We start from the raw sequence: 13,407 nt of genomic DNA on the forward strand, positions 1-13,407 counted from the left end.
AGCATAAATGTAAGTGCTACTTTACTCTGTACACTACTACATTTTTATCTGATCTTGGAAGAGACAATAAGATTCAAAGAACATAAATATAAAATGATTTTATGATAATAACAGCTTTAATAAAGCCAAAGATATTTCTAGGATCTATGACAGGATACATAAATTATACATATAGTGCAAAACAAGATACAAAATGCCAAAAAGAACAAAAGAGATTTTTTTTTTAGAGAGAAGCTATTACACCTTCGTATTTACTGTGATTGAAAACTTCTAAATTAAAGGAGCTTTGATTATGAATCATAGGTGAAATCTGTAGATAGCCAATGCTATAAACTTAACCAAAGTTGTTCAAATTTTAACTTGTTTTCCCTACCTCCCCTATCATTAATACTCTCTACAAAATTTCAGGACAAGAAATTTGTGCCTGTATATTACAAGGTACAATGAGACATTGTATTTTTTTGTAATGTTGATGATTCTCTTACTACTCTGAATTTTCTTTCTAGATAGTTAAAATTTTTCCACTCATTCATATCTGAAGACAGACCAATGGAAAATATACCTTATAGAAGATATATTCTGAAATATATATAAAAATACAGGTATATACATATATAGCATGGCATGGGTCTTCCTTTCTAGATCTTTACTTCTCAGGCTTTACTCCTTCTTTTCATTTTTTTGGTTTTTTTTCTTTTGTTTTTTGGTTCAAGGCAATGTGGTTAAGTGACTTGCCCAGGGTCACACAGTTAGTAAGTGTTATGTGTCTGAGGCCGGTTCTGAATTCAGGTCCTCCTGAATCGAGGGCCGGTGCTCTATCCACTGTGCCACCTAGCTGCCCCATTCTTTTCATTTTTTTATCAAGATCTCTATGGGTTTTTTGGGGGAGGGCGGAAGGGTGGATGGAGAGATGACCACTAAGATCATTTTCAGTATTAAGTTTATGGTGCTGATAAATGTTGCTTGGTTGCTGTGCTGAAAATTAACATTATACAGATACATACATATAAAATATATACACCTAAGTTCCTATGTTTTCAATATCAATATCCTCACCAAAGACACTTGAAGACATACATACTTTTCAATGGGAAGAGGATGAGGTCCAGAAACTGAAAGTTTGTAGATAAACATAAGAAATTTTCTAAAAGCTTCAAAGAAAGGCCATCGTGAGAGTAGACATATGCATTTGTTTGAATTGATAGATTTGGGGACCACTCTTCTTTCCACAGGCGTCAAAAGGCCCAGTTGCATAAGCTGCTTTTCTGTTAGCAGCTCCCGAGAATATGGCTCATAAAACTGGATAGCAGCACCATAGACCTGAAAGATAACAGAACATTCATCCTACTAAGGACATAATTAATTTTGAGGTTATTAACATAAGCTAATGTATTTTCTTAAATGAAGTTAATTTTAAATAAATGGCTTTAATCTCATCTTGGATATTCTCATATACTCTTCTATATTTATATATATTCTTTATATACTTTTTATACTCTTCTGTATTTACATAATTCCTTACTTATAATTAATTTTTAAAATACAAATAAAAATAAACAAGAACAAAAATTAATACAGTATAAATATACTTCCATAAGATATATCCAGCTAATATCTAAAGGAATATTATTTTCCTATTGACATTATTAAAAATAATCAGTCTGATGGGGCAGCTAGGTGGCGCAGTAGATAGAGCACCAGCCCTGGATTCAGGAGGACCTGAGTTCAAATCCGGCCTCAGACAGATAACACTTACTAGCTGTGTGACCTTGGGCAAGTCACTTAGCCCCACTGCCTAACCAAAAACAAACAAAAAAAAAAAACCAGTAAAAAAAAAATAATAATAATCAGTCTGAGTTGTAGTGCAGAAATAATTTTGAATCCAGTAGGCTAAAAATAAAAAACCTATGGAAAGAACACCTTTTAAAATAATATTTCTAAAGAAAAATCTTTGAAAAAATAATATTTCTGATTTTTATGGAACTGTGATAAATAGATGAACTTAAATATATTAAATGCTTGTTATGTGCCAAGCACTGTGCTAAGTGCCAAACATACAAAAACAATAGAAATAAAGTCTCCACTCTCAAAAACCTTACATTTCTAATTGGGGAAGACAATATATGAGTGTTCAACTTCAGTATGGATAGAAAAGCCTAGTCAATCTTAGGACTGAGTTTCAGAGCAAATAGAAAGATCTAATGGTTCAGTGGACACAGCAGCAAAGTATCTTGCAAGCCTGCCAACTCATTCCTTTACCCACCAGAAAATTCACACTGTGTAACACCTCATTATTGAAGAGGAAGGCCAAGCACTCCATCATCAGTCTTGTGTCCTGACAAATGTAGAAGGGCTCATAGTATAGCATCAACCCTCTCCAAATCTCACAGTCTTAGGTTGGAAATGGGCCAGAACTGTCCTAGGTATTATCACTACAGTTAAATCTCCTCCATTATTAGCCACAGGGCCATCTCCAGTTGTCCTGATCACTATTTTGCCAATGGACCCAGATGGCTCCAGAAGAGAAAGTGAGGCTGGTGACTGCACAGCCCTCCCTCACTTAAATCCAATTCACTTGCAAGTCATGGCATCACCTTCCTGATGTCACTGTCTTCTTCAAGAACAAACAAATAACAACAAAGCAGATGCTAGGGGCTGAGTACTTGATGTGGAACTCACTCCAGAAAATGCATAAAAAATTCGTTCTATATCTTCTCATCCTCTGTGACTCTCGTTCACATATTCCTATAATCCCTCCCCTTCCAGGCAATGCCATGCGTTGAGCCCTTCTTCTAGGTCTCTTGACTTATCTTTCCTTTGCTCTAATCCACTTCTTTTTCTAGTTGCATATCATTTTGACAAAATTCTTAATGCTACCTTCAGTGCCACCTAGGTGACCTGCAATGGAATAGATTAAGTACACATATAAAGAAGTAAATGATCACAGTAATCAAATGTTTGATAAATAAACCGAAAGATCCAAGGCTTTGGGGGTAAGAATTCACTATCCAACAAAAATGGGAAAACTGGAAAACAGTCAGGCAGAAACTAGGCATAGACCAATATCTTAAACAGTTTACTCAGATAAGCTCAAAATGGATACATGATTTAAACATAAAGAGTGATATCGTAATAGGTCTACGGATAAGGGAAAAGTTTATAACCAAATAAGAATGAGAGAGGATCACAGGAGGTAAAACAGATAATTTTGATTACATAAAATGTAAAAGTTTTATTTTTTTACACAATCAAAAATTATAATAAAAGCAGTGAACTGGGAAACAATTTTACAGCACATTTCTCTGAAAAAGGACTCATTTCTCAAACACGTGGAACTGAGTCAAATTTTTAAAATTTATAAAAATAAGATCCATTCTCCAGCTGATAAATGATTAAAGGATATGAAGAGGCAGTTTTCAGAAGAAATCAAAACTATCAGTACTTACACGAAAAAATATTCTAAATCACTAATAATTAGAGAAATATAAATTAAAACAACTCTGAGGTACTAACTCATATCCATTATTGGCTAACATGACAGAAAAGGAAAATGAAAAAATGCTGGAGAGGATATATAAAAACAGGTACACTAATGTACTGTTGGTAAAATTGTAAACTGGTCCAGGCATTCTCCAGAACAATTTGGAATTATGCCCAAAGGGTTATAAAACTGCGCAAACCCTCTGACCCAGCAATACCACTACAAGGTATATATCCCAAAGGGAACAAAGAAAAAGGAAAAAGATCTATATGTACAAAAATACTTATAGTAGCTCTTTTTGTGGTAGCAAAGAATTTAAAATAGAGGGGATGCTCATCAATTGGGGAATGGCTAAACAAGCTGTGTATATATGATTGTAATGGAATAGTATTGTGCTATAAAAAATTACAAGCAGGGGGCAGCTAGGTGGCGCAGTGGATAGAGCACCGATCCTGGAGTCAGGAGGACCCGAGTTCAAATTTGACCTCAGACCAAACACTTGACACTTACTATCTGTGTGACCCTGCGCAAGGCACTTAACCCCAACTGCCTTAAAAAAATTACAAGCAGAATAATTTCAGAAAAACCTGAAAAGACTTATATGAATTGATGCCTAGTGAAATAAATAGAACTAAGAAAATGTTGTATACACACAGCAATATTGTTTGATGAAGAACTATGAATGAACTACTGCTATTCTCTGCAATACAACAATCCAAGACAATCCCAAAGAACTAAAGATGAAATATATTATTCGACTCCAGAGAAAGAACTCATATTGTTTGATTACAGACTGAAACATGCCATTTTTACTTTCTTTCATTTTTTTCTTTTACTCGAGTCTTCTTATACAAAGTGACTCATATGGAAATATTTTACATAACTGCATATGTATAACCTACATCTGATTGCTTACCATCTCAGAGAGCAAGGAAGAAGAGGGAGGGACAGAATGTGGAACTCAAAACTTCAAATAAAAATGTTAATACAAAAAAAAAAGATGAGCAAGATGGTTTCAAAAAACCTGGGAAGATTTATATGAACTCAAGCAAAGTGAAGTGAGCAGAATCAGAAGAACACCTTACATAGTAACAACAATATTGTAATGATGATCAACTATGAAAGACTTGGCTATTCTGAAGACAATGATCCAAGACAATTCCAAAAGACTCATGATGAAAAATGTTATCCACCTCCAGAGAGGAAACAGATGAACTTTGAGTATAGTCTCAATCACAATTTTTTCACTTCTTTATTTTTTTTTTTGCAACATGGCTAATGTGGAAATGTTTTGCATGATTTCACATGCATAATTGATAGCACATGGCTTGCCTTTTCAATGAGTGGCGGCAGGCAGGAGAAAATGTGGAACTCAAAAAAATTTTTAAAACAAGTAATAAATTTATTTTTTTTAAATTGAGAAAAAACCCAAAGATATGAATGATCTGCATAATGAGTAATCCTAATCAATTGCATTCACTCAGTCTAGAAAATAGATTTTCGGGTCAGAGCCAACACGGTGGAGTAAAAGCAATGACTTACTTGAGCGCTCTCCCAAACCCCTCCAAATACCTGTTAAAAATGGTTCTAAACAAATTCTAGAGCAGCAGAACCCACAAAAAGACAGAGTGAAACAAATTTCCAGCCCAAGACAACCTGGATGGTTGACTGAAAAAATCTATTGTGCCAGGCTGGGAGAGGAACGCAGTTCAGCATGGGAAGGCAGGCAAAGACCAGGCCTCTGGGAACCTGGAGCAGGAGTCAGGGGACTGAATCACAGGCAGCTGTGGCAGTTTCCAGACTTCTGAACCCACAAACGCCAAAGACAACTTAGAAGATCAGTAGAACGGTCTGCTGATCTCAGTGAGAAAGGAGCTCGGTCCTAGTTCCAGTCCAGTGGCTGCTTCCGGAGTTCTCAGCACACAGATGGAAGGGGAATAGAGTAGATGATCAGAGAGGGATTGCAGGGATCTCTTTGCTGGTGCTGAGGAAGGATTCTCTTGCTTTGCCCATGCTTGGAACTGGGTCACAGTTCTGGGTGGTGGTCCTGGGGCAAGGAGGAGCACTGGAGTGGTGGAGCAGCTTTGTGGTGGCAGTGGAGAGAGAATCCTCTTCATAGTTTCAAGGCAGAAAAGAGTGTTTGTGGTCACTCACAGACCACAGCACAGAAGCAAACACCTCCTCCTTGATCATACCAACTTGGAACAACTGAAAATTTACAGGTCCCTAGAAGTATCTCTGAAAATAGCTGTACAAAACCCCCAAAGCTTGGGACAGTACATTCTCCACACTGGAAGTAGACCCCTACCTTAATAAAGAGTTCTTAACTCAACTAATTGGCTGGGATCATGAGCAAACTGCACAACAAAAGTCAGACTATACAATCTTTCTTTGGTGACAAAGAAGATCAAAACATACAACCAGAAGAAGACAACAAAGTCAAAGCTCCTACATCCAAAGCCTCCAAGAAAAATATGAATTGGTCCCAGGTCATGGAAGACCTCAAAAAGGATTCTGAGAAGCAAGTAAGAGAAGTAGAAGAAAAACTGGGAAGAGAAATGAGAGTGAAGCAAGAAAATCATGAAAAACAAGTCAAAGCTTGCTAAAGGAGAACCAAAAAAATACTGAAGAAAATAACACCTTGAAAAATAGCCTAACCCAAATGGCAAAAGAGGTCCAAAAAGCTAATGAGGAGAAGAATGTCTTCAAAAGCAGAACTGGTCAAATGGAAAAGGAAGTCCAAAATCTCAATTGAAGAAAAAACTTCCTTAAAAATTAGCATGAAGCAATTAGAAGCTAGTGACTTTATGAGAAATCAAGACATTGTAAAACAAAACCAAAAGAATGAAAAAATAGGAGACAATGTGAACTATCTCACTGGAAAAACAACTGACCTGAAAATAGATCCAGGAGAGAAAATTTAAAAATTATTGGACTATCTGAAAGCCATGATCAAAAAAATAGCCAAATTCCAGAGTTCCCAGGTCAAGGAGAAAATATTGCAAAAAGCCAGAAAGAAACAATTCAAGTATTGTGGAAACACAATCAGGATAACACAAGATTTAGTAGCTTCTACATTAAGGGACCGCAGGGCCTGGAATATAATATTCCAGAGGGCAAAAGAGACAGGATTACAGCCAAGAATCACCTACCCCCAAAACTGAGTATAATCCTTCAGGGGAAAAAGTAGACATTCAGTGAAATAGAGGACTTTCAAGCATTCGATGAAAAGACCAGAGCTGAATAGAAAAATCAACTTTCAAATACAAGACTACAGAGAAGCATGAAGAGGTAAACAGGAAAAAGAAATCATAAGAGACTTATTAAGGTTGAACTGTTTACATTCCTGCACGGCAAGATGATATTTGTAACTCATGAGACCTTTGTCAGTATTAGGGTAGCTGAAGGGAAAAAAATTATATGTATAGAGAGGGAGAAAGGGAGAGCACAGGGTGAGTTGAAGATGAAGGAGTGATATCTGGAGAATAAAATTAAGAGGTGAGAGAGGATTATACTGGGAGAAGGAGCATGGGAGAGGTAAAATGGGGTAAATTATCTTACATAAAACAGATAAGAAAAGGCTTTTTACAGGAGGGGAAGTGGGGGAAGGTGAGGGGGAATAAGTGAATCTTATTCTCACAGGATTTGGCTTAAGGAGGGAATAACATATACATTCAATTAGGTATGGAAATCTATCTTACCCTACAGGAAAATAGGGGTGAAGGGGATAAGAAAGTGGGGCTGGAAGGGGGGATGAGAGAGGGGAGGGCAGATTAGGGGAGGCAGTAATCAGTAGCAAACACTTCTCAGGAGGGACAGGGTCAAAAGAGAGGACAGAATAAACGTGGGGCAGGATAGGATGAAGGGAAATATAGTTAGTTTTCCACAGTATGACTATTATGGAAGTGTTTTGCATGACTACGCACATATAACCTGTATCGAGTTGCTTGCCTTCTCAATGAGGGTGGGTGGGGAGGGAGGAAGGGAAAAAATTTGGAACCCAAAATTTTAAAAACAAATGTTAAAAAATTGTTTTCAAATGCAACTGGGAAATAAGATATACAGGCAATGGGGTATAGAAATCTATCCCGCCCTACAGGAAAATAGAAAGGGAAAGGGATAAGAAAAGGGGGGAGGGTGATAGAAGGGAGGGCAGAGGGGTATTCAGGGGAAGGGGTATTCAGAATACATGCCATCTTAGGGTGGGGAGAGAAAAGAGATGGAGAGAAAATTTGGAACTCTAAATCTTGTGGAAGTGAATGTTGAAAACTAAAAATAAATAAATAATCTTCCAAATTCAAAAAAAAAAAATAGACTTTCTTCAACCACTGGGATTTTCCTGCGGATAGCTACATGTTAACTCTTGAATGAGCATGATCTCTACCTCTTTTGGGAGATTATGCAATGTCCCAGGGCTTGATGCAATTAACATAGTGTCATGTGCCAATAGAAGCAATCTATAGGGATTCTATCTTCCATTTAGACTCTGTGCTGGACATCTTCCAGGAAAGTAGCAAACTCCTTTATGCGGCATACAATATTACATCTTCACATTCATATTAATAAGTCAAAGGATCATAAAAAAGAGTTCTCTCTGTTGTCACCTCCCCTAAACAATTTTAACATACACATGGGAAATATGATATTAGAGGAATGACATTAAGGTGGCATTTTAACCTATTTAGAGCCTCACAATAAGCTGATTGGGGTATTCTATACTTTATGTCATGCAGTCAATTATGTGATTGTAAAGATATGGCATACTGTAGAATATTGTCTATGTGTTCCCTTTTTAAAAATAAATTTTCTTCATTATGAATTTGACAAACATCAACAAGCATGAACATTTCTAGGTACAAAGAACAGAAAAAAGGGGGACTGTATATATGAAATTCTGACTATTGCATAGAGACTATAATAATAAATTTAACACGACAGTAACAATACCACACAGATTGTCTGTGTCCCTTATGAAGGTCTTTGGGTACTATTCTGTATTTTTAAAAAAAATTACATCAACACTATTCTTTATTTTCCTCTTTTTTGGGGGGGTGGAAGGGTGGGAAGGCAGGGAAGAAGGGCAATGCTATTACCATGGCCTAACTTTCTCCATCACCATAAACCCAAATAAAAGTCTTTTGTAAATAATAAAGTACATTAAAGCCAAAAATTTGTATGTCTCATTCTGTACCTTTCATAAAAGGATCATATAATTAAAGTCACAAGAGACCTGAGAGGCCATCTATTCTTATCCAACTACCTCACTTTGCAGAGGAGAAAAGTCAGGCCCAGATAGGTTAATATAGTTAACTGTGGGCACACAGTTGATAAGTTTCAAAGTCAGGACTTAAATCTACACAACAATGGAGCAACAAAGTAAAACTTTATTGGATTATTATTTATTACACAGTTCTAGAATATGACACTGAATTCTATGGAATTTTCACAGGTAACCAGAAGGAAATTTCACAAGAAGCAGCAAATTTAAATTCTACTTATGTTCTGTATAACCTAATTTTCTGCAAATGTTTTAGTCCTGCAAAATCACAAATACCATCACACAATAATTCTGTTGTCAAATATGACACCTCACATCTTTTCTCTGTACAAATAAGAGAGCATGAGTTTTTTTATGGCAAAATTACATAAAGTAGAAAACTGATTTTGCTTTTTGGAAATACAATAGCATCATAAATTAGCAAACATTATCAGAAAATGCACTGATCATTGAATAACTCTTCAATGTGTGTGCTTCTCTACACACTTGATACAAAATTGATCAGTCTCAAAAGGGACCCAGAGAACAAACCCTGTCACATTTCCTATATTCCTATTTGCCAGATTCAAGTCTTCAAAAAATACTAAATATGCCAAGCAAAGCAATTCACCTAACATATTCTACCAGATGAACACATTACTTTGCACACAAATTCTCAACATTTAGCTGAAGAAAGTTAAAATTTAAACTTTTTAGCAAGGTTTGATGAAGCTTATAATTTGTGGCTAAACATTTATGGTGATTCACTATACGATAAACTACCTTAAAAGAAATAAAGCAGATGTCCTTGGAAGGTCAGCTTCTATGAAGAGCTATGATTGATTTATAATTAGGCATTGATTAGCTATAATATCAGCCAAAGCAACTCTCAACAACTAAGTCACAAAAGGGCTTATATAACCTATAAACAAAGACTGAGTATTTAAATTGATTTTAATAAAACAATAACAACACAGGACCCTGACATAAGTAACTATGTAAACTGATGCTTTAAAGTGCTAATCTAGAAAGCTTTCTTCCTTTAGCTCTTGAAATACTTCCTGTGCAATCTTATTTGCATTAATAACGTACTGAACTAAGTCAATTACCATATGGCCAAATTAATGCTTATTTTAAAAATTAAGTACTTTTTCTATATTAATAATAATCAAAAAGAAAATACAAAATAGATCAATTGAGATCTTGAAAAACTTATAATAAAGATTATTATTTTAATATATACCTTTTCTGCAGAAGAAGCTGTCAGAACAAAAGTTGAAAAAACTGGAAGTGGGTATTTGGTTTGGGGATCCCAGCATTCAATAGTAGCTCCCATAGGAAGGCAGAAGAGAGGTACAGATTCTGAGAGTGGAAAAGATTCATAGTCTTCTTCAGGATATCTAAAAATTAACCCTTTGGGGGGGAAGATAAAAAACAAATTTAAATTATTAGTATCTTTAAAGGGTACAAAATTCAGTTTAGGAAAAGCAGATCTTCTACAACTTCAGACAAAGGTATACATATGAAACCTCAAAATCAAGTACCAAATTAAAGTATGAAAATTAAGAAATATAGTGTCCTATTAAATATGAATGAAAAATTCAATAACATATTTGGACACAGCCATTAAAAAAAGGGAATTTGTTTTGCTTAACTGCATATTTATTAAATGGCTTTGTTTTTCTTTCATGAGGAGTGAAAAAAGAAAAAAACAGCAGATTATTAATATAAGTAAAATTAAATGTAAAAAACAATAATAAATGCCCCAGATGCATTCATTAAGACACTGGCCCAAATAACCAGTAAATTTTACAGTAATACAGCCACATATTATTACTAAAGGGAAGAACGGTAGGAAATATTTAGAAAGACTGTCCACCTAGTTAAGTAGAAAATATATAAGGCCCTTTCCTCCCCCACTTGGATGGGGAGGATACTGAAAAATTACTCCACCAGAAGCCAGATTAAATAAACACTGCTAGACACTCTTCTAAGTTCATTTGGGAAAACTTCAAACAGAAAATGTGTAAAAACAAGAGCACCAATCATAGAAGGCTTCAGGGTAGTCGGGGAAGAAAACATCACAGATTAAATAGTGGCCATTTCCTCCTACCCTGCTCTTTATCACTACTAACTTTCAGAATATCTAATATAAAATCTCCTCATGAGGCCTGGTATATCTAAAGCCCAAGAGCTAGACAACAACTTGCTACTGACGCACTAAAGATTTTCCTGGCATTAAAATTTTTAAAAATACAGCACCAAAAGCCCAGATTCTAATATGGTTTTGCTCTTGAAATCTGAACACAAAGTAGGTTTATGAGGTTAATTTTTAAAATGTAGTTGTTTTTTAAAGGTAAAAGAAAGCCTAATAATAGTCAAGGTAAAGAGAGAAAGGTTTAAGAATTAAAATAAAAATCACATCAATATGAGCTAATATTAACTGTTACTTAGAAAATTTACTTTTTTTCCCCTCAATTAAATGAACTAGTTTGATCTTCAATACTATTTTCTGAAAGAATCGTGCACACTCAATGATATGGTTACTTCTTTTCACCATATGATAGTTTGGAATTTGTTCTATTTTACAACTGGATCATAATTGTATTTTCTGTTCTAATCCCATGATATCAATGGGAAAGAGAAGTTACATTTTAAAAATCTTTACAAGCCATGACATTTCATTATGCAATTAATACAACACTGAGAGATGTTTTAATTACTTCTTGATGGAAAAGTTTCTCAAGCCATTATTAAAATCCCACCCCATCTCTCCCTCAACCCCTCTCCAATGGCTGGGGTGGTTTATAATGGAAGAAAGGAAATCTATTTTTTATGGAAAATAAAAGTATGGCTACAAATCAAAGAAATAAACATAAGGAATAAAAATATAAGTTGACCTCCAAAATACAATATGACAATAAACAATTCTCAATTTGCACAATAAGATAGATACTTTAATTTAACGAAGTAGGAAAAAACCAAGACTTCAACCACACAGTCTCACTATGAAAGATCTTATAACATAAATGCTTAATGTACTCTGTAGAGATTTTTATTTTTTTAAGCATTATTTCAAACAAAAAACACAATACAAAAGATAATTTGACGAAGAAACATTTATCTTCTCTTGTGCTGAGAAATTAATGTGTGCCAATAAATATACTAATGGTACAGCTTAAAAATAACTTACCAGCTTTATATGCTATTGAATTAGAAGCAGGTACAGACTTCTTGTAACACAGATACACATTGGAACCCCACTATAAAACATAAGTTAAATTTCACAAAAATCAAATAGTAGAAAAACAAATTCAGAATTTATTAGATGTTCTAGAAATTCTACTTATGATGTCAGAGTAGCAATTTTAAAATCACGTACATGTAAACACCAAGACTACCAAACTTAAAGTAACAACACACAAAAGTGAGAATTCTAACTGAGGGGAAAGGAAGTGGGAAAATGTATGTAAATTCCACTTCCCTCAAAATGATCTAATTTGAAGGTTGTAGAAATAAACATTTAAGGTCAGAGACTTAAGGAAATAGTATAATCAGAGAGTACCCAAAGAAGAAAACACAGACTGGAGTCACAGATAAAAAGCTAAGTTTGGAGACTGACACATGAGGAGTCCTCCTTGTTCAAGTTGTTCTTACTAAGTGTTTGGCTGGCTAGCCAGTATTCATTAGAAATCTAGTCCCACTATAAATTAAGGTTTGAGAGCTCTCAAAGAACATTCTAGAATGATGCTCAAAATTGGAGAGAGGGAAGAGCAGAAAGGACTCACTGAAACAATTCTCCTGCTACTTCTTCAGACTCTGCTACCTCTACCTAATCTACAATTTTCTTGCATTAATGTAATCCAGGCAATATACAAAATGCCAACAAGTGAGATTGATTACTCAGTTTACTCAGAAGACAGACCCTTTAAGTGGCAACATAACCAAAAATAGTAAAAATTTAAAAGCTGAACATAATATAAAGTAAAATGCATGGTGAAGAGGATTTTCATACTCCCAAATCTTCCAATACTCTGTCCCCCCTTTTTTGTAAAAATACAACTTGCAAATCAACCAAATTTTTTCTTACCATTCCACAGTTTAAATTCTTGTCAACTTTGCAAAATGTATGAGGAGGAGTTTCTCCTTTACTAGTTACAATAACACAGATATCTGTTACAGCCAAGGAATTCTGAGGTCGTATTGGAGGAGCCCTTCGATAAGTGATAAAGATTCTTTGTGAATTTGTTGAACTATTGTTGACATTGGCACAGCGACCATAGGGTGTGGCTTGGATCACTTCACAACCTGAAATAAGTCTTTCTTTCCCTTCATATAATACTCTGCAATAGAAAGGAGGAAAATTATATTTACCTTTTATTATTTGCCTACATAGATGCAACAAGTTGCTTCTTAACTGAAATTGCAAACTAAAACCAAGTATAAGTGTCTGAAACAATGGAATTTTGATTAATATCTCAAATGCTAGGAAAGAATTTTAAAAGGAAGTAAAAATGGTTCAAAAGATTAACTCAGAAATATTTTTAAATTGTATGTTCAACTGAACACATAAGTAACTAAAGCTGAAAATCGTGTTCCCATGGGCATAACTCTCTCTCTGTCACACACACACACACACACACACACACACACACACACACACACACAC

At 35.0% G+C, this 13,407-nt stretch overlaps 1 protein-coding gene across 4 annotated transcripts in view; it reads right to left on the reverse strand.

The window, feature by feature from the left end:
* Positions 1-13,407, reverse strand: part of DENND4C (DENN domain containing 4C) — a 117,058-nt gene that overhangs the window by 78,679 nt on the left and 24,972 nt on the right. For 3 of the 4 annotated variants that reach the window (XM_027874586.1, XM_027874584.1, XM_027874585.1), the window contains exons 3-6: positions 12,829-13,081; positions 11,932-12,001; positions 9,982-10,151; positions 1,082-1,320 (exon numbers count right to left, since the gene is read on the reverse strand). In XM_027874586.1, coding sequence (XP_027730387.1) covers positions 1,082-1,320; positions 9,982-10,151; positions 11,932-12,001; positions 12,829-13,081 — 732 coding nt within the window. The remainder of the gene's footprint in view (positions 1-1,081; positions 1,321-9,981; positions 10,152-11,931; positions 12,002-12,828; positions 13,082-13,407) is intronic. The other variant, XM_027874587.1, reaches the window with a different exon arrangement.

Source organism: Vombatus ursinus, unplaced genomic scaffold (assembly GCF_900497805.2).
Source record: "Vombatus ursinus unplaced genomic scaffold, bare-nosed wombat genome assembly UNPS02014807.1, whole genome shotgun sequence".
NCBI lineage: Eukaryota > Metazoa > Chordata > Mammalia > Diprotodontia > Vombatidae > Vombatus > Vombatus ursinus.